Source organism: Pithys albifrons, chromosome 6 (genome assembly GCF_047495875.1).
Source record: "Pithys albifrons albifrons isolate INPA30051 chromosome 6, PitAlb_v1, whole genome shotgun sequence".
Lineage (NCBI taxonomy): Eukaryota > Metazoa > Chordata > Aves > Passeriformes > Thamnophilidae > Pithys > Pithys albifrons.
The window spans coordinates 40536856-40563873 of NC_092463.1; the positions used below are offsets into that span (position 1 = coordinate 40536856).

The following is a 27018-nucleotide window of genomic DNA, read 5'->3' on the forward strand; positions in this document are numbered from 1 at the left end:
TCAGATTGTCATATATCACATTGTACAGCACTCATCGAAACTTCTGAAAACATCTTGCTTACACATAATAAAGCATGCTTGGCCTTCTGTAAGATAGTAATGGCTTATTGCCATTGCAACCTTGCCAGACGTCCTGTATTTTCATCCTGCACTATGAAGTATGTGCCATACTCTCATATTCTTCATATGTGGGCATGATCCAGGATAATTTCCTCTAAAAGGACAGACCTGCTGTGCCAAGTGGTTGCACTGCTATGTTAAGTTGCTACAATTTTGCAGCGTTCTGATTACCTACCATTTTGTTTCATTTACTGCCCAGCAAACAATGAGATCTAAGAAACAAAATTTTCTCAGACTGCTGTCACAAGATCCTTGGAAACACTTGGGTCTTTTAGAAAGAGAGCGTTGCCAGGAAACTGCCCGGCCTTGTGCCAGCAACAACTGTGTGCATCAGTCATCTTGTTCCACTGAAGAGGTGGATTGCCAGCAGCCTTTCTGTACCTCAGCTTGATCTAAATGGAGAACTTTTCCAATCAGTTCACTTTTGTGACCCAGTCAGTCCTTGCCATTCCTTTTACACCAGCCAACAAGACAACTAGTCTCCTGTTGTGGCAGATATACCAAGTGAAAACCAGACTTAACACTCACAAGCCTATTTCCTGATAGCTGTCAAGTACCTGATAGAGTCAACCATAACTAAACATCTTCTCCAGCCTGTTTGGGAAAGAAGAAACACTCAAGCCTTCTTGATCCTCTAGACAGGTGCAAGCACTAATGTGTACCCAGCAAAAACCCAGACCCCTCCCAGAACACAGTTCAGCTTTCAGTGAAATCACTGGGTTTTGTGAGATCTGCAAAACATCAAAATGTTATTTAGCAAGAATTTAACCCACAAACAAGGAAAATATTTGCTTTCCTGCCCATGAATTCATGGTAGACAGGAACTCACGTGGATTTTAATTTGTGTGAAATACTGCTTAAAAATCAGTCATAAGTGTTTTGGGTTACACAGTAGCATGGAATTGTTGCTTTGTAAAACAGTGCAAGGTTTACAAATTTTTCACCATTATCAAAGGCAATTTCCCAAATTCCTCCACTGATGTTATGTTAGTTACTGTTCTCTAAGTCAGCTGAAAGAGAGCATAATCATCACAACAGTAAAACTTTAACAATTAAACTGCATCTCTGGAGAGACTGAGAGAAGTTCAGAAATTTGCCTGAAATGAAGAGTGTAAAATTTCTCCTTGTCTCAAATCTGCTTAGTCTTTGCTGACTTAAGGAGGAGGAAGGGGCATATCTGCTCTGGATAACTTCCCAGATGAACCGTTAGAAGGCTCTTCTCTGTCACAACATTAGCTAAAATGAGTTAGTAGAAGTTCCTGACGAATACGACAGGCTTCCGAGTCCACTGATTCCATTTGCTCGTACTCTTCTTCCGGCTGTTCCATGGGTCCTGTGGCTGGCAAAGACCACACGTCCAGCCCGTGTTCCAGGGAGATATTGTGAAGCACACAGCAGGCCAGAATGATGTGGCTGGATTTCTCTGGAGAATACTGCAGGGTGCCTTTGGACCCATCCAGGCAGCGGAAGCGCGACCGAATGGTTCTGAAGGTGCGCTCAATGACGTTGTGCGTGGCAGAATGCGCCATGTTGTATCGGTACTCCGCCGGCGTCTCGGGGATGTGCAGAGGGGTCATCAACCACGTCCGCAGCAAGAAGGAGCTGTCACCTGTTAACAGCAAGAAGGACAAGGTTACATATCCCCACAGTTAGCCACAGATTTCAGCTCCTCACCCTGGTTTTCCGGTACAGCAGATACAGTATAACTTATTTCTCTGGCTAAAGCAGAAGGCACGAAAGGGCAACAATAACTCCATTTACAAATGTGTCACAAGTAAAGGCATTCAGTTTTATGCAAGAAAATCCTGGAAGAATACAGAAAAGTTTTAAGAGAATTCATTTATTGCATTAAACAGTGAAAGACAGTTGAACTGGGACCCTACCTAGAATTAAAAGTTACATAATTCAGCTTAGAAAGGTGTAGGAAAGGTGTAGGAAAACAAACTCTCCACAGAATAAATGTAAACTGATACATACAATAGTCAGATAGTATAAAACACAGATGGGAAGTTACTGTTCTAAACTTCTAAGATAAGGATTGCCTAAACTGAGTCACATAACTCAAAGAAATTTGCAGGAATGCAATCAAAAGTAAACATATCATTCATGCCCAGAGGCTCTTGACTCAATAAGAAGACAATATATAGCAGACTTTCCACTGAAAAACTGACTTACCAAGTAGCCAGCCATCTTTATGTAGCTCAGTTTCGAACTGGCTTGTGAGGGCTGCCTGCTCCAACACCGTGCAGTCGGGCAGGCTGCCCGGCCAGTGCGTTTCTGCGCTCAGGAGGACTCCTCTGGCATCACACACCATCAGACAGTTCAGGGAATGGTGACCCTTTCGGTTCACATAAGAGAGGTCCTCAGCATTTGGTGCTTTAATTGCCACATGGGTGCAGTCAACCACCCCCAGCACTCCGGGCATGCCTGCCAGACCATAAAAGTCGTCCTTCAGGCTCTGTACAGTAGCTTCATCCTCAGGAAAGTGAATAAACTGTGAGGCTCTTTCTACCAATGCCTCGGTTACATTGGCAACACAACGGCTCATGGAGGCTTGACTAATGCCAATGGCATCCCCCATGCGAGTCTGGAAGGAGCCAGAGGTATAGAAACCCAACGCTGCAAGTATCTGTGTCTCTGGACTGATGGCCCTGGATCGCTGCGTAGGGCGTGACAGAGTGGCTCCCAGGAGATCCACCAGATAGTAAATGAACTGTCGGGGAAAGCCGTATGTGGATACCAGATACTCATCCGTGACATCCTCCAGCTTGAAGCGATCCAAAGTCCTGTGTCCGCGGCCATAGAGCAGGAGGTCGCAGTCAAGAACCGCGATAGGTACGGCCATGGCTGACAAACAGGGGGGTCCCCTGGGGCTCCTCTGTGGCAGGGCCCTCCCAGAGGCTTCACCTGCATAAAGCAAAGGGGAAGCACATTCAGAACAGTTGTTACTGGTGAGCTCCGTTACCATTTTCCTGTCACTCTGACCATCCAGCAGATCTTTTTACTTTGTTGTATCTGCTTCTGAAAACACGGGGGCCGCACAGGTGGGCTCCACGCGGAGCCAGAACTCTGCCTGGCGCTGGCAGGCCTTTACCTGCGGTGGCGGGGAGCGAGCTGAGCGCCGTGCCAGGCTCTGCGGCCCGAGCAGGGCAGCCCCGAGGCGCGGGCACCCGCGGGCGGTGTCGCTGCCCTGTCCGGACGCCCCTGACCCCGCCGCGGCCCGGCCCTTGCCCGCCCCGCGGCTGCGTTCCCGCCGGCCCGGCCTGGCGTTCGCCGCGGCAGATTCGCCGCAGCCACAGGGCCTCGGGGCGAGAGCGACGCCGGGCTCTGCCCCGCTTCTCTCGGCCCCGGCCACCGCCTGACCTGCCGGCCCGCGGCCCCGGCGCGGCGCGGGCGCGGAGTGGCCACTCCGTGCGGAAAGTGCCGCCGCGGACACCCAGGCACCTCCCTCCTCGCCTCCCTCCCTCCCTCCTTCCTTCCTTCCCCCCGCCCGCAGCGGATGAAAACAAACAGCGGCGGAGGCGATGGCGGCGGTGCAGCGCAGCCCGCGGTTCTGAGGGCAGCGGCAGCCCCGGCCCGGCCCCGCCGGCGCTGACACTCGCGGCGAGACCCAGCACCGAGCAGGAGAAGAGGCGCGGGCCGAAGTCCCGGGGCGGCCGCGGGGCTCGGAGGCGGCGGTCGCGGGGCCGGGGCCGCGGACCGGCCCCCGTGCCCGGGCGGGGAGCGGGGCCCCCGCGGGATGCGCCGCCAGCACCGCCGGTCCCGCGCAGGTACCGCAGGCCCGGGCCGGGGGGAGGCCCCGCATTCAGGGCAGGGGGCGCGCCTGGGCTCTCAGCCTTTGGCTGCGGCTCCGGTCTCCGCTTCACTTGCGCGTCGCCGCTCGCGGGGGTCGGTTCCGACTGCCGCGTGTCGGCGGGGGCTCGTTTTCCTAACGGCGGGGGCTGTCAGGGGAGACTGAGAGGGAGATGGCCCGCTGGAATCTCCCCAAGTGGTGTCTTCGAGAATGGTTCAGAGCCTGTTGGAAATAGTGGAACGTGAGACTGCGTACTCCATTGTATAGTTCTCCTGTAAAATGCGAGTTTGCTGTGCGTTAGGAAAGAGCAGAGGGTTTACAAGTCTTTCCTGTTAGAGCCGTGGCTCCTGGTGCACCGCCAGAGTCATTCCCATGGATTCAGTAGGAGTAGAGGCACTTTCCATGTCAGTGAACAGGTAGAAAAGAGACACTTTGGACTAAGCCTCCAAACTGCCTTCTTGCAAATGTCAAGAGCAGTGTGACTAGGCACATAGCAAGGGGGAAAAACAGGGTAAATTACTGCCTTAGCTAAAAACTAATTTGCTATTCCAATGACAGTTAGGGCATCTCCTAATTATTGCAGGAGTGGCCTGACCTGGTGAACCCCTCCTTCCTGTGCCAAGAAATAAGTCATTCAGATGAGCCAGGCTATCTGTAGGTGTCTAGAAGGGTTATACAGGATCACTTTATTTTGCTTAAATGGTATTGTATAATCTTAACTTTTTTGACCATGTGTTGGTACAACAGTTGAGAGGTGGTGATTATGTTGGTGGTTGTACTACAGGGTATGTAGAAGCAGATTCTGGTTTCATCTGTATACTTTGGCTTGACAAACAAAATGAGAGAATGGACCTTTGAACTGATACCATTTGTAGATCTTAGAAAAGTACAGCATGTAACTGCTAGTCAACAGGAATTACTTAATTTTCTTTCTAAGTCAGTGGAGCTGGCAGTGCTGGCTTGAATAAGATATTTACTAAGCTGTAGAGTCATTAATTGGTTATGAAGTAAATCCATCTCCTGATCAGGAGGAGAAATTACCTCTTTATCAGTCAAAACTTAGGCATGCTACAGAGCCTTTGATTTTATAAGAATGTTTATATTGTGTGAAATAGGTTTTCTGCTAGAGTCTACTCTAATCATCTCTTTAAAAAATCCATAAACTAAAGAATGAGAGTGTCACACCTTAAAATTTAAAACTGTTTGCTCCCTCTCCCCAGGTTTCTGACTAACCTACTAAGAAGGCAAAATGGAGGTTAATTTTAAGTAATTGTAGGATAATGGAGTTTGACTTGTAGGCCTAGCCTTGAAACAGTCCTGTCTTTACGGGAATCTTTTTATAGTTACTTATTAATGTGCTCAGAACACCTGGTGCAGTGAAGCTTCTTGGTCATTGAAGGGGATAATTCTGGGAAAGCTTTCTTGGCAGTCAAGCCTATTTATCAAAGTCACTGTGTTAAAAGCTTCAAAAGCTTCCATGTCCTTCTTGTTTAGATGATTCAACAAGCTTTTCTGAGGTTCTCATAAAACATCTTAGGAGATTGGATTTAGGGCCTGTAGTGACAAAGAAGTTCTGGAGGAGTGGCAGGGACAAGGAGCCTGGTCTAGGGGGCACAGTCATGTAACCAGGAACAAACAGGTGGGATGAGAGCTGTCCACAGCCCTCTCCTTACAACGATACCCGCTCTGGTTTCTTTCCTCTGGTCTTTAATTTCACTCTGGGGTAGGAACCATGAGTAATTACTTTGCACTGGTAAGTATATGTTTGAAAAGAAAGGAGGATGACTCTAAGTTGTAGCAGACACGGCTCAGAGTGAAATACAGGAGGTAATGGGAGCAGCCTGTGTATGCTTTCCCCAGCAGCATGAATAATGCCTGCGATGTGTCAGGTGCTTCTGCTCCTTTCCTGTTTATGTCCACGTCAGACAGACGTACATGCTGAGTTGCCCTGTATGAAGCAAGTACTGTAGTGCCCCGGAGCTCACAGGTGTTTCCGTGCACCTGTTGTGTGCCGGGTTACAGGTCTCCGTGTGCCCGCAGTGGGGCTGCTCCCGGCTGGGAGCTTGGCATGCCGGTCGCTGTAGTTCCTCTGGGATGCACCAGCGCATGGAGAGGAGGGCTCTTGCAGTTGGTTGCATCATGCAAACAGCGCCATCAGCTTGTGCTGATGTGTCCTTCTCCGTGGAGAGGGAGAGTATAAATAGCAGTAGAGCGTATAAGGTGCAATGCTTAGAGGTTAAACTGTTGGATAAACTGCCTCAACCTTGTGAGAAAGAATAAGGCTTTAGGCAAAAGAGCCACATGTAGCAGTTCTCCTTTAAACATTCGTCTCTGACATTTCTGTTCACAGCAAAGTGAAGACAGTGGCATATAAATAAAAGCAATAGTATAAAAATGGGCATTGCAGGAAGAGGGAGACAAAGCAAAAAGCCATGTGGACAAGATGCTTGTTTGTACCTGTGAATGCATCAGTTTACTTAAGCGATTGCTTGGGGGAGGGGAAATCAGTCGTCTGTAAGTTTCTAACCTGGACCAAAGGTTATTTCCTTCTAGTTGTTATTCAGTGTAAGATTAGCCAGCATTTTCCTTGAGCTAAGCAAATGCCTGAGTAGTGGCACTTAACAGGGAGCTGTGCTGGCATTGCAACCTGCAGGACCTGAGAGGCTGAATGAGTTTGGTGGAACTGAGTTTACAAAATTTCTTTCCTGTTCTGGTCAGCTGTACCAGCTAACCTGAGAGTACCAAAGAATTCTTGTAAATAAAAGGTTGTAATTCTAGCTCCATCTTGACTCTTAGCAAGAAGGATTCTAAAGGTAAATGCTGTCCTAAACCTTATCAGGTCTCAGGCAATCCCCAGAGACCCTCCTACAAAAATGAGGAGGTGGTGGTCATCAGATGACAGCCCTTACCTTACACGTTTCAGGAGCTGAGTTCCAAAGTCCCATTTCCCCCCTGAAATTACAGATTCCTGACAGGAAACCTTGGCTCACACTTCCTGCTCTACTTCAGGCTCTGGTGAGTCAACTGTTGCTGGCCTTTGGAGCTTCAGAGGTACAGTGTCAATTTCCAGATGTTTCATCAATGTTACAAGTAGGTTGAGATCTTACAGGAAGAATCCAAATTGTGCTGCAATGGGGCACAACCATGGGGCTCTCATTCTTTGAAACCTCAATTTAAGACATGCTTCTGGTGGCTCTTTCGTCTGGGGATATTTGGGTGTCAGGTCTAATGTGGGTGTCAGGGAACTAATTCCTATACTGCACGGAGAATCATGCAGGTGATCCTAACAGACAGTGAGCCTAACACCTTCTGTTAGTTCCCAAATGTTTTGCAATAGACAATACCAAAATTTTTTTCCGTGTCCATTAGGCGAATCAGGATATACACCACCTTTCCTCTTTCTCCAGGGGTAGCATAGAAATGCCCTCTCACTTCTTTTCACATTTAAAGCTAGTTTGATTTCTCTTGCTATTTCAATGTCAGCATTCTCTTTACTGAGAAAATAAAAGTGTTTTTTAATGCCATATTTTATCACTTGTATCAGACAGGGTTTGTTGTAGATATTGGACCTCTGCAACCCTTATGGTGCTTTACTTAATGAGTCAAAAGAATAATAATAGGTCGTTCTTGCCTGGTTTTTTGGTTGGATGTGGGTTTTTTTCTGTAATGAGATGTGTCTATACTAAAGGTTTTTTTTTTTTGATTTAGAGTGCTGCATTAGCTAAATATATAGCACTTAAAGTGCTGACTTCTTTTTGCATCCCCCTAAAGTAGAAGAGGTCTGTAATCTCAGCCTACTGGAGGTAAAGGCAGGGAAAGAAAGTACCATAGTTTTGGTGAGGAGGTTAAAATATCCAGAGGATAATTTGATAATGCCTATGATGTTGAATGGCTTGTGTTGTTAGTTCTCAATTTAATTTATAATTTGTAAGGAGAACAGCACAGCAGTAGGAAATGAAGTATGAATGTAGCCTGGGAACATTCAACCATATTGTATGTCCAGCTTTCTTTTTATAGTCATTCAAAAAGCAGCACTCTTCTTTATAAAATGCTGTGTAAATTGTAGTACTCTTGTCTGGCAGCCCATCTTGGATGATGCTTACAAAGCATTAGGCCTTTACTGCTATTGAGATATTTTGAACACAAGTCCTGCATGTGTTTGGTCATTAAAGATAACTTATCTTCTGTGTGAATAGGACCATTAGCCCCTTTGTCCTGCTCGGCCTTAGTTTGTATAAATACAAATAAATATCTTGCTGCAAGTTCAGTCTTTGCTTAACAATTGAACACTGAGTAACGTGCACAGCTCGTGCTCCCTGACCTTACATTGCCAACGTTTCTGTGATGAGCAGCATGTTCTGTAAGTACGTGATGTTTGACAAGCTGCTTCAGGCTCATTAGCTGTCTCAAAACAGCAACAGCAGTTAACTGTGAATTAATACTTGGAAGGCTTATGAGCAAAAAGTACAATTAATGCTGCTAATTAAGGCATTCCTCCCCATGGTCTCTATATGATTATTAACTTACACATGAAGAAACTGAGAGACAGAAAAATTGTGATTTATCCCAGGCCCTGTGTCCTGATGGTGGCAGAAATCGGATTAGTGCCTTGCCCTGCCTCGCTTCAGATGCTGTGCAAGTTCATTGTGTTGCTAGAAACAATCAGATTTTGGAAAACAATCAATGTGAATGTGAAAGCTAAGTGTTAGTTATCAGAGCTTTCAAGAGAACTGAACAGGGGACTTTGGTCTATTCCTTGGTAAAACTGTGTTTTTTCGGTTGGTTATAGGTGAATTTGTAGCTGTGCAGTTTTACTACAAGCACTATTTGTTAGAAGGAAAGCAACACAGCCCGTTCCAGCAGTGGTTTGTCATATAGATTTCAATATCTGCTGAAATACCACTGAAATATTGGTGTTAGTGTTTCAGACTCAACAATTTAGCTTTGTTGTGACCAGTGCTGGTAGCTGAAGATATATAATTTTTGAAGCAGAGACTGCCATAGCTTGGTATAGCATTCAGTCAGTGTAGGAGTGTTTGGGGTGGAGGGTTTTGTTGGTTTGCTTTTGGGGGTTTTTTTGTTTTATTTTGGTTGGTTGGGGGTTTTGTTAGTGGTAGTTTTGCTTTTTTTTTAATTAAGGTAGCAAAATTGGAGAACTTGAAGCGAGTTTTAATTCTGCACTCCCTTTGTTGTTTTTTTCATTATTTTTATCTTTGCACTGACTGGACAAACTACTGGTGCATGCTTATACCTCATACTCACACTCCAAAGTGCTTAGCGTGTTAGGATTTTGACAGGTGGAGGGCTTTGGTGCTGGATATTTCCTTTAAAGTGGGCTCTAATGGCAAAAATGTTTTGAAATCTAAACGGAAAGCTCAAGGAAGACTTAATTCCCAGGCCTGTGCTGTATTTCAGATTGCCATATGCAATGGACACTGATCTCAGTTCCCAGGACAGGAAGGACCTGGACAAGTTCATCAAATTTTTTGCTTTAAAGGTAACTTCTCTCTCTCAGACAAATGACTCTTCTTTCTTGTTTAAGAAAAAAGCCATACTTTTTGTGGTTTGAATAACAAGGTTGGGGTTTGGGTTTCTTTTTTTGTTTTGCTGAAGACCAAAGCAAGAAAAGGTGATACCAAATTGAAGAAATTCCTGAGAGTAACTACCAAAACATCTTTTCCCCTTTTTGATACTTCCAGATTCTCTTTCATCCCCCAGAAGTGTCCTGCTTTAGAATCGGTTGTAGGCACTTCACACCTCTGTCAGCTTTGGGTTCTATCAACACAACAAACCATCCAGCTGTTAGGTGGTGCCTTGTGCTGGACTCCACTCTTTTTTTTTTTTCAGTGTATCTCAATTTCTACATTGCATCCAAAAGCAATAATTCCAGAATGTCCTTTTGAATTATGTTGATAAGTAACATAAAATTTGGCATCACTTGGTACATAAATACAGGTAAATACTCTGACAATGGCTTTGGTATAAATGTACAGATTCACTTGACTTTTGTTTAGTTGTCCAGGTTCAGGATATAGTTGTAAATTTTGTTTCAGAATTACTGAAAACTGCAGCTCCTGACTGCAAAATTGACTTGGTCACCTCATGTTATTACAGAGAAAGGTCAGCCTAAAATGATTTTCTCTCTGAAATACATTTGTCTGTTATATGTAATAATTTAAATTGATTAGACATGAAGATCAGTGTAGCAAACTCTACTTCTCTACTTCCTGGTCAGCCCTTTAATTTTCTTTACTTGAAACTTGTCTAGCTCAGGATCTGAACTGAGGGCTCTGCTGAGCCCAAAACATGAGTGTGTATCTTTTCCTTTCTATTCCAGACAGTACAAGTAATTGTCCAGGCCCGACTTGGAGAGAAAATCTGTACCCGATCATCATCCTCCCCAACAGGTTCTGACTGGGTAAAGTCATGTTTTCTAAAGCAGCTCCATAACTCTGTGTGTGTGTTGTGTACAGAGAGCACCATATGATTATTACAGTCCTGTGCAGACACAGAATAGCTACTATATTCAATTACATGGTGTGGAGGGGTTTTTTGGTTGCTATTGTCCATATGCAGCAAATCACTCTGGATTCTTAAAGGCTAATTAGAGGAGAGACAAATTATGCTTCTCAGCATCTCCTGCCAGCTAAGGTGTGTTTCCAAGATCTGCTGGGAGTGGGGCAATGGCTAATTTTCTGTCAGAGGTTTTCATCTCTGCGATTCAGGACTTTGTAGTAATGGGCTTTATTAAAACTGAAAAAACTCAAGATACTGTGGGTGAAGACAGGACTCAAGTGAGGGAAAAGGAATGTGTTTTTTATGGCAGGATCAGGAAAAACACTTGAATTAGCAGCCAAGGAAATATTTCCAAATATGAAAAGCCTCAGCCCAGCTGAGAATTTTCTGTTTCATAAATATTTCAGTGGACACTGACCTAGTATGTTATATATGGGTCTGTGAGCCTGTCTGCAGTGTACCATTAGGAAGTTCTTCAAAGAAATAAAAAAATTGCATCATCTCTTTGATTCTGCAGTTCAATTTGGCAATCAAAGACATACCAGAGGTTACTCATGAAGCAAAGAAAGCCCTGGCAGGACAGCTACCCGCTGTTGGACGGTCTATGTGTGTGGAGATTTCTCTCAAAACCTCCGAGGTGAGAATTGAGTCAAAAATAGATGCTGGGTTTTGTTTGTGGGTTGTTTTTTTTCTTTTACTTGACTCTTAAGTTACCCACCAGGGCACCTTTAGTCCAAGCCAATGTGAAAATATCTTAGTTTTATTAAGTTAGGTAATATGCTAATGAAAAGAAATGTATTGTTTAGCAGAAGCAATTCACTGCAGATATCCGAGGCCAAACACACAAATGAGAGAACAGCAAACTCCAGTTTCTTAGACCGTGAAGAACTTAGCTGTTCTGAAGAAGGTGTTGTCTCAGGTGATGTAACTGTGCAGTGAGACTTCCAGTGCACCTTTTTGGTCATTGCATTACAAGAAGGTGGGAGACAGGAGACAAATCTTCGTGAGAGGTGTGGCTGTTGCTGATCATTAATGAGATATGAAAACAGTTGTGTTCGGAAATGAGCCTTTCTTTACCATTCATTCTCTGATCCAGGGGGACTCCATGGAGCTGGAAATTTGGTGTCTAGAAATGAATGAAAAGTAAGTGCATTCTTGACACATTCTTTGTGTGTGTTTGTAGTTGTTAGCTGATGAAAATGGGAAACATGGCTAATCCATGGTGATCAGTGAGCACTGGCTGTGTGGCCAGGGACACTTCAGGGGGAACTCTCCTTTGTTTAATGCACAAGTCAAACTGTTTAATATTGGTGTCAAGGAAGTAAATTAGTAAATTTACTCCTTTTTCATTCTTCTATTACAACTAGTATGCTTCCTCAGATACAAAAATTCATATAGTCAGTAATGACAAATGCTTTTATAACTGCAAAGAGTTTTTTGTTTAGTAGAAGGCTGCATGGCATTTTTCAGCAATTGCTTTTACTAGCTTGAAGTAGAACTCTCAGCTGGTTGGTCAATACAGGTAGCCACACTGGGGCTTTATGTAATCATTTTGGCAATAAAACTGACATTGCCAACTGGCCCAGACTAATTCTTATTCAAAATCAATAAAATAAAACCCAACCACAAATCAAAACAAAAAACCCAAGCAAACAAAACCAAGCAACTTAATTGGGAACAAAAGACTAATTTTTTGCTTTGTGTTCTGTAGGTGTGACAAAGAAATCAAGGTTTCATACACTGTATACAACAGGCTGTCTCTGTTGCTGAAGTCTTTGCTTGCTATAACCAGGGTAACTCCAGCCTACAGACTCTCAAGGAAACAAGGCCATGAATATGTAATACTGTACAGGTAAATCAGAATTTGCCCATTTGAAATACAAACAGCAGAAACTCTAGAGGTGCACACTGTAGCTGCAAATGTGGTTAAAAAGGGGCAAGTAATAATAAAATCAAATTATTTGGATGTAACTACTACTACTTACCAGTGACAGAAGAAAACTTTGGGCTATGTATCACCTTTTAGACTCCACTGGAGCTATTGAAAGAAAAACTAAGTGTTGAAGTGTTGTTTCCCTACTATATTGGGAAAAGCAAAAATAATTCTACATGCAAGCACTGGTTAAAGTGTTTATTAGTGTCGGATTTTTGGGTGCCTGGCCTGTACTTGATAAATGCCAGCTGACACTGCACATACCTGCAAGGTGTAGCTCTGCTCTGCTGCTCCATTTTAAAGCTCCACTTACTGTAGTTCTTGCCGTTTACTTGTCCACATACTGGGGTCAACTCTGCTTAGTCTGTGAGGTCTGACTGGCTTGTGGTTCATGGTTATTATCTTCCAGACTTTGTTTTTGGCTGTTAGAAAAGTCTTTGACATGTTTTCACAGCTAATGTAGATGATCCTAAGTCTCTTTACAATGCAGTTAATCTTTTATGTTATGTGATAAACATCGGCTTTTAGACTCAGACCTGTCTGTGGAATTTACATCACTTCATGTTTTTGCTCTGAACTGTAGACTCACCACAGAAGCTTAAGCTTGAAGAGGAATCTCTACTTGGACTACTGTTTTCTCTTCCTTCTTTTTTAACATGACATATCTTCCTCTGAAGTAGCTGGAAGGCTTTTTTGAGATGGGCATTCTGGCCATTTCTTTGTTTTTTTGGTTTTTTTTCCCTGAAGAGGAAAAGTAGTTCCAGCCTTTCAACTCATCAAATTAAATAAAGATAGGTATAGCATTACGTCCCAAAGAGACCTAATAGCTTTTCTTTTTTCTTTTCCTTTAGGATATATTTTGGTGAAGTGCAACTGAGTGGCTTGGGAGAAGGTATGATTAGACAGCACATAAACTAGAGCAGAACTGATTTTAATGCTGACTAGTCTTTTACTACTATTCTTAAGTGCCATAAGGAGAGTGTGAGGTTTACATGTGCTTTTTATCGGGGTCTGCCAGGGACGGCCTGTGTCATAAAGTAACAAGCATAATGGTGGTAACTGGACACCGTTTAGGGTGGTTGCCATTTTGACTCTAGTGATCCAGAAATGAAATAAGAATGTGGAAGTATGTTGATACGGGGCAGGATTGGTAAAGGAGATCATGATCTGCTAAGGAACAAGAAGCACTTCAGAGCAGTATTTTAGACCAAGATAGGAAGCAATATCAGAAGTCTTGCAGGTGAAGCCTACCAGCAAGGCAGCCTAGTGCTGCTGTTTTGTTACTGGTCCCATGTGTCTTTGGAGTTCAGATTGCAAGGGATAAAGGAAACACTGTAGAAATAAGATAATGTAACTTCAGAATAGAAAAGTGTGGCACATAAATAAGTGGTGAAACTGACAGTCATTCCTTAACCTTACAGGTTTCCAGACAGTCCGTGTTGGGACAGTGGGTACCCCAGTGGGCACCATCACTTTGTCTTGTGCCTACAGAATCAACCTCGCTTTCATGTCAACCAGGTAAGAAAATGTCATCATGCCAGAAATTGTGTTACAATGATGTGCTATTAAACCCCTCATATTCTGAGCCCCTAAATCCTTCCCTCCCACTTATCCTTTCCTCCTGAGATTCTCCTCCATGGAGAATACTCTCTCTCGCATAAGTCTTGCAGCAGGGGGAGTATTTGGGTAGCCCAGCGCCAGGCTATAGAACTCCAGATTTTTGATGCATGCCTGGAGTGGCAGGACTGAATTGTACAGATGCTCTGGTCCCATTAATAGACACAAGGATTTTCTGTGAGGGCACCATCAGCTGGGAGAGAGTAGAGAGAGAAAGCCAATAACACCATTGCTTGTTGCCTTGCAGGCAGTTTGAGAGGACCCCTCCTATCATGGGGATTATAATTGATCACTTTGTGGACCGTCCCTATCCCAGCTCTTCACCCATGCACCCCTGCAATTACAGGTGAGGAAATACTGAGTTGAAGGTGTGGGCCATGGTGAAGGCATCAATTCTGCCCAAATACAGAGCCTTTTCCACTGTTTGCTGACTGCATGGGAAGGGACACTGGAGGATTAGTGTCAGTCATATTGACATGGTTGAGCATGTGATGAAGGGTGACATTTTCCTCCTCCTATCTAGAAGACTAAATGCAGCAAGCTCCTGTATTTTCCCAAAGTCCTTACAGAAGCACTTGGACACACAGGATGTTTAATCTTGGCTGCCTTTAGGAATTTGAAAGTGTAATGGTTAATAGAGCTGTAGAACTACAAGTCCAGATGCATGCATCTCCAGATATTCCCACTGAGAGAAGATCAGAGTTTAATTTCTCTTTGTAGATGAGAAGTTTGTCTTCTCTAAAATGCATGTGAGGGCATTCAAACTGGGACCAGTGGTGGTGTTTGACAATGGTTGTGTAAACACCAAAGCCAGTAGCATTAGCTGGTATAACATGAACATTAGTTAGAAACACTTCTGGTTTTTTGTGTGAGGGCTAAAGATGAATGCCTGAGGAAAATTAAAGTTTTCATGCCTTGTTTTCCTCAGTTCTGCCAAGTAGATGAGAACCCTTCATAATTCTCCTTTTAACTCCACCCAAATACTCTCAACCTCCCTGCAGTGTTTATCCCGGTGTGTTTTACTGGTTTTTTTTTTGTTTCAAGGAATATTTCCAGTTAGAAAACTTTTCTTTCCTTGCTGCTTTAGAGCTGGTGAGGACAATGGTGCAGTATACCCCTCAGTAGAAGATTCCCAAGAAGTGTGTACCACATCTTTTTCCACCTCTCCTCCATCTCAGGTAAGAGAAACCAGACTCCTTTTAATTCTAGATGGAGCAATTGCTGTTAAGATAGTGTGCATATTCCCAGATCAACTATTGTGCAAACAGGCAGCCTCCTGCTGTTAATTAAAAGTTAATATGTGGGTTATTTATGTCATCACACTCTGAGTAAAACCTAGTTAGATACTAATTTCATCAAAGTTCTAGGAGACTAGAAAGACTGAGTTACTGAGAAGGATTAAAAGATCCTACTCCTGTAGCTGAGCTATGTGCTTGCAGAGGATTAGCAGTGTACTTATACATTTACATAATGATACTGCAGGAAAGAAGAATTCAAGACATCAATGCCAGATGATGGTAACTGGGGGTAACAGACTGACATTGTGAAAGAAACACTGAAATACCAGGAAAATGCTGTAGAAAGACAGGAAAAAACACAAAAATTGTATTTGTTGGAGCATCTAAAGCTAGCTAGGGCAGCAGGAAAAGTATCGGCAAGAAAAAAGTGGGTCATAATGTTGAACTGTGGACTTAATAGTCTATTATTCCACCTACCCATGTAAATCTTATTTGGGTTTCAATTTTAAAATAAACAGATGCTGGTATCCTTTTGAATATCAAACCCCATAAACTCCCAAGTTCTTTTACTGTCCCATGTATCTGACTGCACAGTTCTGTATTTTTAAGACTTGGCCAGAGTTGCAGTTTTTCTATCACTTTAAATATTCAGGAATGCCCTGCCTTGTTGTCCAGCCAAGCAGATGGCTCTACTATCTTTAAAGGCAATCTAAAGACTAAATCTCATTTGCTGTCTATGTCAAGCATAAAATGAAGTATAATTGGAATGCTGTTCCACACTGAAAACATTTGCTATGGGTCTTTCTGCTGCTTCAGAGGAATTAGTGTGCCTGGTTTAGCAGAATGCATTCTGCTGTATGAATGAGCGAGAAATGAGCCTTTCTTAGGAAGTATTTTTGTGCCAAGTGGATTTCAGGTGACAGGACATCAGGCAATGTTGAACTAATTAGCCAGCACTCACAGTAAGTGTGATGGAATAAATCCTCTCTTATTCTGCAATACACAGTTCAGGCAATCAGTTTGTGGCCGAGTCGTGTCCTGCTTTTTCATAAAATGGGTTAAGTACAAAAGGTTTCATAAGTTTCCACTGGCTTGTTTGTGCCAGTGTTACTTAACAGTATCAGTGTGTGTAACTACATGGAAGTTGACATTTTGCAAGGGTTCATAAGCTTTGCTGTCACTGAGGGGGAAGAGCTTTATGAAACCACATGAACCTTGAGAATTCACATTAAGTATGAGCTTACATTCTTGTTTTTCCTGTGGCTCATAGTTGCCATATGCTGTGCCCTTATTCCTAAAACAACTGCCAGTCTTTGTTACCACAGTAAGAATCTTAAGGCTGTCTTGGCAGAATGGACTTAAAGTAAATTAGAAGGGAAAAAAGAAGTTACTTTCTTTCTCCAGCTTTCTATATACAACTTAATATATAGGAGAATACTGGGTACTGTGTGGTATTCTATGCAAATTTTTCAAATCTTCACCTGCCTCAGTAAAAGTGAGGCCTAATCTGCATGATACAAGGGAATAGTTTCTTCCTTCTCCCTGTGACCTTACATAGCGTGTGCGTGTGTGTGTTGTGAAGTAGCTCAAATTTCAGGAGAGAGAATGGCCATGAGTAATATCCAGAAGTGAGACTGAAGTTTTCCTAAAAGTGAAAACTGTTGGTAGGAGAATGACTGGGAGGACGTGTGGGACTGAACTGAGCTTGAATTGCCATTTTGCATTAGTAGGCTCTGTGAGACTGTTTACTTTGCAGCTTTGCTCCTCTTGATGGAGTTTTCTCTTCACATCAGTGTGTTCGAATTACCATAGTCTGGGTCCCCTTTATTCTAAGGGTGCAGCACAGACCTGTCAAGATAGGACCCTCAGAAAGCTGGAGTATGGGTCAAGGAAGAGTATTGAAATACATGTAATTTGTAAATGGAAAAAAAATTACTTTTCTGGTATCTGTTTAGCCTTCTCCTTGCTAATTGGCTGGTACCAATTATAATTAGCTGTGGGACAGAGTCTCTGGCAGTTAGTTTGTCAGGGTTCACTAAAATATTACCTGTGTTCAGCGGTTCACTCAGATTGGAAATCAGTCAATTCTTTACAACATGAATGTGTGTCTGGCAATACTGAGACTGATCTACGTGTAAGAGCGGCTGCTGCAGCCAAAACCTCTTCACTAGCATTCAGTTCATCCAACTCTTCATAGTTCTTCTCTGAAGTCCTTCTCTCTCTCTTTTTCTCTTCCCCCTCTCACTCTGTCTTTTCCTTGTTTCCTCTGTTTGTCTGTGTCTGTGCACAGTGTGTTTTTACTGTCACAAAGGCACATTTTCAGACCCCTCCTCCTGTGGTGACGGACACCTTGAAGGTCCCAGTGATGGGACTGGCCTTTTCACATCAAGTGAGTTGTCAATAGAATATGCTATACATGGCCAGAATAGAGTTCTAGCATGACAAAACAAGTACGGGAAACAAATTTGTCACTGTGGAATGTTGTTGTGAGTGGAAAAGACTGGTGAAACCAAAATGGGCCAGGCACGTTATTGAGACTGGCTTCTTAAATGCCTTTGCAGATGAAGGTCTCCCAAAGACAGGCCAAGCACCCCTAAAAACACAACAGCTGTCAAGGTTTGGTAGTGAAAGACACTAGTAATAAAGCACAGTTACAAGTGTTTTCTGTTAACAGCCAGGGTTCTTAAACCTGTACAGTCATTAGTGCTCCACTCAGCCTAACTAGCCTCATGTGAATAGAAGTGCTGTTCCTCATTCTGACCCCTGTAAACCATGTCAGCCTTGGCCCTGCTGGAGCTCACTGAGCTCTGAAAGAAGTCCTCTTGAGGTCAAGCAAACCAGAACAGGAAAGCTTTCTTTAACCTGATTGGGTAGATTTCTACCTGGGGTGCATAAGGAATTTCTCCTGGGTTGCACTGGTTTCAACACTTCATTCCTAAAGCAGTATTGTAAGGGTTAACTTCCCAATTCTCTTTACCTTGCACATTGATGGGACTCTGTATTCTTTCACTGAAGCTACTTGAACAGGCCTGGAAGATCAGCTGTTTTAATGTGCACTGGGAGTAGGTTCAAACAGTTGATAATGTAGTTGCTTTGGGATGAAAAAGTATTAAATACTAGCTCTTTAGTAAGTTAATGATGGCATTCATGCTCTTTGCAGTACTTGAAGCAGGCCTGTAGAACAAAGCGTCCCTGGGACTGGCATCAGTCGTCCCTTCCACAGCCTCCTCCTGCGTGTGTAGGAACACAGGCTTTTTCTTTTGTCAAGGCCCAGACTTAGTCCCCCTACTTGATAGTAGTCCTCTTAGCAATAATAACTTTTTAGAGCAATAACCTTCATTATTGATTCCACTGAAAATCTAACATCCTTCTGCCAGCCTGAAATGCTGTGCCTCTGACTCTTCCTGTTCCACCTTCAGTGACCGGTGATTATTCAGACTGTGGGGCATTCCCCTTCCCCTCTCCTTTCCCTTTGCCCTTCTTGGTTTTTCTCTTCTTTCTTAGCTTTCCAGCTCTCGTCTTTCCTATCAGCCTGCTGCCCTGGGAGTTGGATCAGCTGACATGGGGTATCCTGTACTCTTTGCTGGTGGCTTCAATGCTGCACACCCTCACCAGGTACTTGTAGAGAGTGGAACCAGCGTGGCTGGTATTGCAGCCATTTGTGTCACTTGTACATCTGAAAGAGGCATTGCAACTAGTGCATGCATTGGTAGCCTGTCTGTCAGGAATGAAAAGAATGTAAGGTAAATAGAGAGAAAGGACAACTTCCACAAGAGCTGAGAATTGGCTCCTCAGCAACCCAAGTTCACTGGAGTAGAATTCATGAGGAAAACTACACTGAGACAGCAGGCACTGGACCTGTTTACCTGCCACCAGCAAGGCACTGATTCCAAACTTTGCCTGTCGTACAGACCTGCTGCTGCTGCTGTAGCTGTCCAAGCACAGTTCCGTAGCCAAGACACTGACAGTCCATATTGGCGTATTTACCTTCATTCATCAGACAAATAAGCAAAGTTGACAGAAATCTTTTTCTGCGTGTGGCATTGCTCCTACACCAGAGTTTTGCTGACACAATGATAATAGAAGAGTTTCAGTCAGAATGGTCCTACAACGAGTATCCAGTCCAACTCCCTGACCAGATCAGGGCTGACCAGTTTAAAGTGTAGTTTTAAGGGCATTGTCCAAATGCCTCTTAAGCACTGACAGCTTGGGGCATGAATCACCTCTTGAGGAAATCTGTTCCAATGTTTGACCCCCCTCTCGGCAAAGAAATGCTTTCTAGTATCCAGTCTAAGCCTCCCCTGGTGCAGCTTCAAACCATTCTCATGTGTCCTGTCTCAGGATCCCAGGGAGAAGAGCTCAGCACCTCCTGCTCCACTTCCCCTTCTGAGGAAGCTGGAAGGAGCCATGGGCTTGTAGCAAGAGGATATAATTGTTTCCCCCCACACTCCTCTCCTTGAAGCAGAGGACCAACAGCCAGAAAACTCTGCAGTGTAAAACAGACCTGAAGTGGAGAGGAGCAGAGTAGGAAGGGAATAAAAAAAGAGTGTACTGTGGTGATCACCCTGTACTTGACACCTCTCTAAGCCTTATGGGGTCTAGAGCCTAGTCATATGCCAAAAAACCCACAACTAAGCCCAGTGTGATGGGATCTGCTTTGCACTGAACTGTGATGTTGGTTTGATTTTGAGATCTCTAACTCAACTGTTCTCTCCATCTTAGTTGATTGGTCCAGGCAAGGAGGGGGGAGTTCCCTCAGTTCCTAGCCAGCCAGCACATGGCACTCAAGCTGATCAAGAGAGGATGTGCACCCCACTGGATGGAGTCCACTACTCAGCAGCTACTCCTTCTAGTAGGTAGGTTGGTTTTAGATGATCCACCACTTGTGCTAGCCCACTTATAATCCTATTCAGATAAAACTTTCTGTTTTCACTTTTTTATCTATTGTTGGTAGCATAACTACTGTCTTTTCATCCCCCAAAACAACTTACAGCTTTCTCTGACTGGGGCGTTTTCAGCCTTTCTCTAAACAATGATCTTGCCCATCTATTTAAACCTGTTATTCAGTGTAACATCCTCCTGTTAGATCAACTTTATTATCAATTTTATCTTTTTTTCTTTAATCTGTCTGCTGGTTTTGCCAATTGTAAAACAAGATGAACTGAGCTCACAAATGAGTGTTAAATGCTATCTAAGTAATCCTCTTTTCATAAGACTAAACCACTTTTTTGTTTTAAAGTTTTGGTAGGACTAAACAAGTCATAGGAGTACCTAATAGCCATGCAGTGAATTAATCATACTGGGAGTGGCTGTTGTGATGTGCAAGACTACTGCATTTATAAACTCAGTAACAGACACAGTTCTGGTCCTTGCCCTCACCTCTTAAGAGATCTGTGACTACTATTGTACTGAAAAAATAAGTGATGAATAGGATTGCTGTGAACATGCACATTCTGGAGTTAAAAGTCCATCTCCAAAATGTTCAGTTGGCAGCAACTTTGCATTCAGCTAAGTAGTTTTTGTCCAGCTTAAACAAAAACCCGATTCCACAAGTGTCCACTCTCATTTTGTGCTCATGACTGAGGAGAAAGGTGTGGTACAATGGCAGAGATTTCTTTTGTCCTTCTTCCAGTATTAGGAGTAAACCAAGAGAAATGAAGGAGTCTCATAAAGCATGTGATTTGTCTGTATTGTTTGTGCCATGAGTCACTAGTTATCTATTTTCCTCTGCCAGTGAGGACACAGAAACAGTATCAAACAGCAGTGAAGGAAAGTGTGGCTCCCCACATGACCTTCTGGAGACCATCTTTGTCCGGAAGGTGGGAGCTTTTGTCAACAAACCCATTAACCAGGTAACAAGCAGTAGATCTTCTCAGAGGGCACCATAATACCCTTCTTCTCCCATCTGTTCCTATACAGAGGAGCAAAAAGCACCCCAATGCCAAGGCAATCCCAAAGACTGAAAGTGCATATTCCTTCCTGCTGCATTTCCCTACAAGGTGTTGCCATAGGCTTGTTCTTCATAAAATGCTTGTGCGATGTGCCGGTTATTGAATTTGCCCCACTTTGCCAACACCCTATTTGAGAATAGAAGACTAGATACTCCACTTGGACCTGGCAAAGATGTGCCACTACCACATGTTCATAAACTGGGAAAGCTGGTAGTGAGCCTCCCTTCCTTGAAGGGACAAGCAGTAGACCAGTTCATCATTAGTAAGCAAACATTTAAGTTCAGCTAGGGCAGCCTAGAGATTTGCCTAGTTCCTGGGGCTGTTGTTCTAGGCCTTTTGGATGGATGAAGAATTGTTTGAATTTGTAGCAGTTTGTTAATCCTTGCCTATATTATACAAGACATATATAAGCAATCCCACCTCAGGGTATGTATCTGCATTAGGTCAGCTGAGTATCATCTCTCTATTTTATGCCTTTTAAATGAGGTTGTCAGCCTCCTGCCTAACTACTGACATGATCTTGGGACATTTTTAGCTGGCCTGACAAAGACGTTCAGTATTCTGTTCTGTGCTGGGTAAGCAGAGCATCTTAGTGAAATTCTGTTTGCTGAATCTCCTCAGGTGACTATGGCCAACTTAGACATTCCTTTTGCCATGTTTGCTCCCAAGAATGTTGAGCTGGAAGATAACGACCCCATGGTAAGCCTCTTCCAGAGGTATATATGCTTTCTCAGCAACCCTTATGCAAACAGCCATGCTATACTCTGCCTTCAATACATTTGGTTTTTGAGAAAATAACTAGTTATTCAGATTTGTTTGGTTTCAAGAAGTCTCCTGTGGGCTCTCTAGACATGCAAATAACAGCATGTGTTTGCTGCCCTTGCTGTAGTGTGTTTATTGTCCAACCCCCACACTGTAAAAATACACAGACAGATATGATCATAAGATCAGTACTCACCGTCTTTGATTTCTTGGGCAGGTTAATCCTCCTGACTCCCCAGAAACTGAATCTCCTCTACAAGGCAGCTTACACTCGGAGGGCTCCAGTGGCAGCAGCACAGGGAACACCCATGATGACTTTGTTATGATTGACTTTGTAAGTGCTCTTACATACACCTGCATCTTAGCTGGGCTTCAGGTGCTGGTATGATGGCAAATGATGTAAGAGTAGTTTTCAATGGGAATGGAAAAGAACCATGATTCACAGTTCCAAACTAGAACTTGACAGTCCCAGAACTGCAGAAACACTGATACTTGGAATCAGCGGCTACAAATTAAATACCTAGGCTTGGCTTCCTCTCTCTAATGCCTAAAGGAGCCAGATTCCTTAAAAATGCTCTTTTCCAACTGCTCAAGCAATCACAGATCTTGGCTGTTCTTCACTTACTTAATATGCATTATTGCAGCAACAGTTGTAATGCCAAGATATTTAAAGATCGCAAGTAATGACTTTACCTGAGATTATAGCAAAAGGGAAGCCAATGTCTCTGGGAATTAACAGTATCTTTGATTTTAGAAACCAGCATTTTCAAAAGATGACATTCTTCCAATGGACCTGGGGACGTTTTACCGTGAGTTTCAGAACCCCCCTCAACTCAGCAGCCTCTCCATTGACATTGGAGCGCAGTCCATGGCAGAGGACTTGGTATGGAGTCCTGAAATGTCTTTCTCTGGCAATCATATGTACTTTATAATTTTCTCCTCTAGTTTGAAAAAAGTGTCTTCATAGAACAGCTTGGGTTGGAAGGGACATTTAAAGGTTCAATGTCCCTGCAATGAGAAGGGACATCTTCAACTAGACCAAGTGGCTCAGAGCCCCGTCCAGTCTGATCTTGAATGTTCAGGGATGGGGCATTCACCGCCTCTCCAGGCAACCTGTTACAGAGTTTCATCACCTTCATAAAAATTTTCTTAGTATCTAGTCTGAATCTAGTCTTTTAATTTAAAACTTTTGCCCCTTGTCCTATTGTAACAGCCCCTACTAAAGAGTCTGTCCCCATCTTTCTTAAAGGCCCCCTTTTAGTACTGAAAAGCCACAAGAAGATCTCCCCAGAGCCTTCTCATCTCCAGGCTGAATGACCCCAAGTCTTTCAGCCTGTCTTCATGGGAGATGTGCTCTAGCCCTTGAATCATTTTTGTGTCTCCTCTCTGGAACTGCTCCAACAGTCCCGATAGCTTTCCTGTACTTATCAGAAGAGAGACCTTGTCCAAAGAGGGTCCCTCATTAATGTGTTCCAGACAAATGCAGATTTGTTTGTGGCACACCTGAGCCTCTTGAAACTGGTGTGTTTTTCTTGAAGCCAAAAGCTGCTTCTGCATGCTTGCTCTGCCTGTCACTGAAATCCCCAAGCTAGTCCTACCTCTGGGGTGTCACACTTAGGAAAAATCAGCCTGGTCTTGCAGCATGAGCAGAAGTCAAGTCCTGGTGTGGCTGGTGCAGGTCATGTCTAGCATTGTAACATACTGAGGAGAAACATGAGTCCCAAAGGCTGAGAGCTGCGAGTGCCTTGATGAAGCCAGTGATGTAAGCCAGTTGTTGTGCTGCCACTGGTAGCGGCGATTGCACAAGGCAAGGCCCCAGTGTACCTTCTGTTCCTGCAGAACAAACAGCCTCTGGGCAGAGTGCCCTTCTCAGGGTCACTTGTTGGGTGCTGCCAGAGGATTCCTGGGTTTGTGCATGTGGGAAGGGGAGCCTGGAGCAGTGGAGAGGGGTTGCAGGACTTGGAAAAAACAGAATTTTTATCCTGGAGTGTGTGTTTAAAGCTTCCTTCTGTCTGCTGCAAATGAGCCCTGACCTGCGCCTTTCTTTACCCTTCCAGGACTCATTACCAGAGAAGCTGGCAGTCCATGAGAAAAACGTCAAAGAATTTGATGCTTTTGTAGAAACCTTGCAGTGAAGCTGTTACCCAGTTTTACTGCAGCAGTTCTTCCTCCTCAAGGCATCCTGGAGATGACATCAACAAGTATCTCTACCGCCCCTGCTCCGCCTTTTGTCTCACATTGACTAGTTCCTTCCATCAACTGAGCTTTCTTTGGTTGCTCTCTTCAATAGCAGATACAGCTTATCTGCTGATTTTCCTCAACTTTTCCACCCTATCATTCTGGATTGCTTTTCCTTCTCACAGTTTTGAATTTAAGACTTCAGTAGGGACACAGGAAGTCAAAATCCAGTGTATGAAAATTATTTTTTCCTCAGTCTGTGTTCTATGTGAGGGGCTTTGTGAAATGTTGGCACATGCTTCCTCCAGGGGTCCTCTGGTGTAAGTTCCCTAGGTAGAGCTTCTTGCTAACAGACTTTTTCCTACAGTCTCCAATCCTGTTAGAGCATAGAAAGCTTTGGCTCATTTCCAGGGTCTGTGAGTTCAGCAGATTCAACAGTTTTAAGTCCAGGATATCCATTCCGCAGAACGGGGCATTTCATCCTGACTTCAGTGCATGTGCCTGGAGCCCAGGGAGAGACATCAGCTTTGGGACCTGCGCGTAACAGAAGTTCCCTTTGTTCTCCTGCTTCCGAGGAACTGGGTCTCGACACAGTGGTTTGGTTAGCCCTCTGCTAAGTGGCTGATCAGCAGGAGTGAAACTGCAGAAGCTTTCCACGTTTCCTTCCCGAGAGCACTGACACTCGGCCATGCTCAGTTTAACAGAGTTGACTGTTGGCAAACCTGCACGTAGCAGCTGTGATGATGCTGAATTCATAGTCTCTGCTTCTGAAATGTAACTGTAAATACTAGAAATCCTATTTCTTTAGGGTTATGTAACTAGGAGTCTTAGTCCAAGATTCTTTCTTCTAATCCTTGCAAACTTTCCTGCTTTATGGTTAATAGAAGAACTTAAGAATCAAAAAATATTTATTGCTTTTAAAGAAACCTATATTTAAAAGATGTTCTGTTTTCATGTAGTAGTGCAGTTTGATCTGCCCTGAATCACTGCAGAGAGCAAATGTGCCATGAAACCCTGGCCAGTGAGACTGGTTTCTCTTTGCAGGAAAATATCTGAGATATTTATTTTCTAAGACAGACTTGATTAATATTATACTCTGTTTTGGGGACTGCATGTCCATTACATCCATCAGGGCCCACTGATAGAATGAACACGTCAGTGGAGTGGCAGGGACTTGGTAAAGAGCTGCGTTCTGATAGGCATGGATGAATTTGCAGTGTTCTTCAGCCATTCAGAAGGCCACTTCTCTAAAGAAGCACATTTTTTGGGAAGCTTATGGTACTTTTTAATCAGCTGGCTTTTGAGTAGCTGAAATCTTATTTTTGTAATGATCTGGCCATCAACAGTGTGACTAGCTGGCAGTGCTGTATGGCTGATTTGGCTGTTGTGTGTCTTTTGGCTAATGTAAGGATGGGAGGAGAAAAAGTGACACTAAATAGAAGCTTGGATAAGGTGGATTTTCTTGTGGTTTGCACTTCTCCTCCCATGTGCAACTAGAATGAGCAACTGCAAGACCCCTTATTGTCCTAAAACACTTTTTTCCTTTCTCCAGATAAGAGCTTTATTGAAGGAGTTACCCACCACAATCTTTTTAGCTTACTCAACCAATTCAACTTTTCAGTAATCTCACATGGAAATTGCTTTGTTCTTGCTAAGTAAGATGCACAAACATTTAAGAAAGCTTCCAAGATAAACACTTCAAAAGGCTTAAGTTACATGGGCTTTAACAAATACTTGATCCCCACAGCCAGAACCACCTTCTTTGACAGGGGGAAAGGGTTGCAGAAGGATGCATTAACCAAGAAATGAATGGATCAGCTGACTCTCACATTTGCTCAGGGAGTTGGTCTGCCAACTTGTAGGAAGTAGCTCAGATAGGTAGTTGTCACCTTTCTCTAGTGATACTGTGGGCTGCAGAGCAGCAGAGATGAGGCAAAGTGCTGGTTCACACTGTATGAAGGGAGAATAATAGTCGAGGTTGAGCTTCATTTAGCCAGCACTCCTGCTGTGCTGTTCTCGCGCTGACAAGCCGTGGAGCTGGCAGAGAGCATGCCATTCTTGCTAATCCCATCTAGAAGGTCAGTGCTTGTACTTGTGCTCATTTGTTGACGCAGTTCCTAACATGGCTACAGCTCCCACATCTCATAAGGCAGACTTGTTGGTGTGGCATGTTTTTTTTTCTACTTGAAAAGGCTGGCAAATTGTCTATATAAGCTGCTAGTGTTGAGCTGGATGGCCATAGCAATAAGAGATTCTCCAGGGCTGAGTTAGGTGCCTCTTCTCTGGACATTCTTCAGTTTCAACACATAGTTGCTACAGCTAGGCTCCAAGTTCCTTCAGGAAAGATCTAGCTGCTGCTGTGGCCTGCCACAGGTTCTGTTATGAAGGCTGTTTATTTTAGCAGCTCTCTGCTCCATTCGATATTAAGGACAGTATGTATGTAGCTGCTGACTTCAAGATACTTTGAGTGGAGGGGAAGGCTTCTCACTTGTATTGTTTTGGAAAGTCTCCAGTGTACTTCAAGTATTCAAAGAATTTTCAATAAAACTTTTATGTAAGCAACACTCTGCTTTTCTCCATGTGTACCGACAGGTCTGGGACAGTCCCAGCCTCCTGCTCTCTGTCCTCCAGGAAACAGAATAGTCAGCTGCCTATCAGTGAGTGCAGGATGGAGCAGGTTGCAGCCTCCATCAAAGAAGGTAAAGGGGACTGGTGCATTACAGTGGGGGCAGTCAGTGGGATCCTAGTGAGACCAACCTACTGCAAGGATAGCAAGGGACAGACAGAACAGGTACCTGGCTGCTTCCAAATGAAGGTGGGGAAAACAGTCACACAGTGTTTGACCCTGGTGACCTCCCCAGTGAATTAGGAAACTGAATTATATGGACGTTCCACCCCTGCTGAAATATT

At 43.8% G+C, this 27018-nt stretch overlaps 2 protein-coding genes across 9 annotated transcripts; one reads left to right on the plus strand and one right to left on the minus strand.

Moving 5' to 3' along the window:
* Nucleotides 1–905: 905 nt before the first annotated feature.
* HARBI1 (harbinger transposase derived 1) lies at nucleotides 906–3563 on the minus strand. 4 transcript variants are annotated; one of them, XM_071558493.1, is made up of 3 exons: nucleotides 3215–3563; nucleotides 2296–3027; nucleotides 906–1729 (listed from the first exon to the last, which is right to left on the minus strand). In XM_071558493.1, exons 2-3 carry the CDS (start codon nucleotides 2963–2965, stop codon nucleotides 1353–1355), a joined length of 1047 nt encoding a protein of 348 aa, XP_071414594.1. In that variant the 5' UTR covers nucleotides 2966–3027; nucleotides 3215–3563; the 3' UTR covers nucleotides 906–1352. The 4 variants fall into 4 exon arrangements, with proteins under 4 accessions (XP_071414594.1, XP_071414595.1, XP_071414596.1 ...); XM_071558494.1 differs by having other exon boundaries at nucleotides 3106–3563; XM_071558495.1 differs by having other exon boundaries at nucleotides 3484–3498.
* A 13-nt stretch (nucleotides 3564–3576) lies between these two features.
* ATG13 (autophagy related 13) lies at nucleotides 3577–26672 on the plus strand. Of its 5 annotated transcripts, none has more exons than XM_071558483.1 (18): nucleotides 3577–3890; nucleotides 9329–9410; nucleotides 10251–10331; nucleotides 10947–11066; nucleotides 11526–11572; nucleotides 12141–12281; nucleotides 13214–13254; nucleotides 13784–13880; nucleotides 14227–14325; nucleotides 15067–15157; nucleotides 17508–17606; nucleotides 18722–18832; nucleotides 19940–20073; nucleotides 20952–21069; nucleotides 21790–21867; nucleotides 22148–22264; nucleotides 22685–22813; nucleotides 23988–26672. In XM_071558483.1, the coding sequence occupies exons 2-18, from the start codon at nucleotides 9342–9344 to the stop codon at nucleotides 24063–24065; spliced, it is 1650 nt and encodes a 549-aa protein (XP_071414584.1). In that variant the 5' UTR covers nucleotides 3577–3890; nucleotides 9329–9341; the 3' UTR covers nucleotides 24066–26672. The 5 variants fall into 5 exon arrangements, with proteins under 5 accessions (XP_071414584.1, XP_071414580.1, XP_071414581.1 ...); XM_071558479.1 differs by having other exon boundaries at nucleotides 3805–3890; nucleotides 18749–18832; XM_071558480.1 differs by lacking the exon at nucleotides 17508–17606 and having other exon boundaries at nucleotides 3805–3890.
* The last annotated feature ends 346 nt before the right edge of the window (nucleotides 26673–27018 follow it).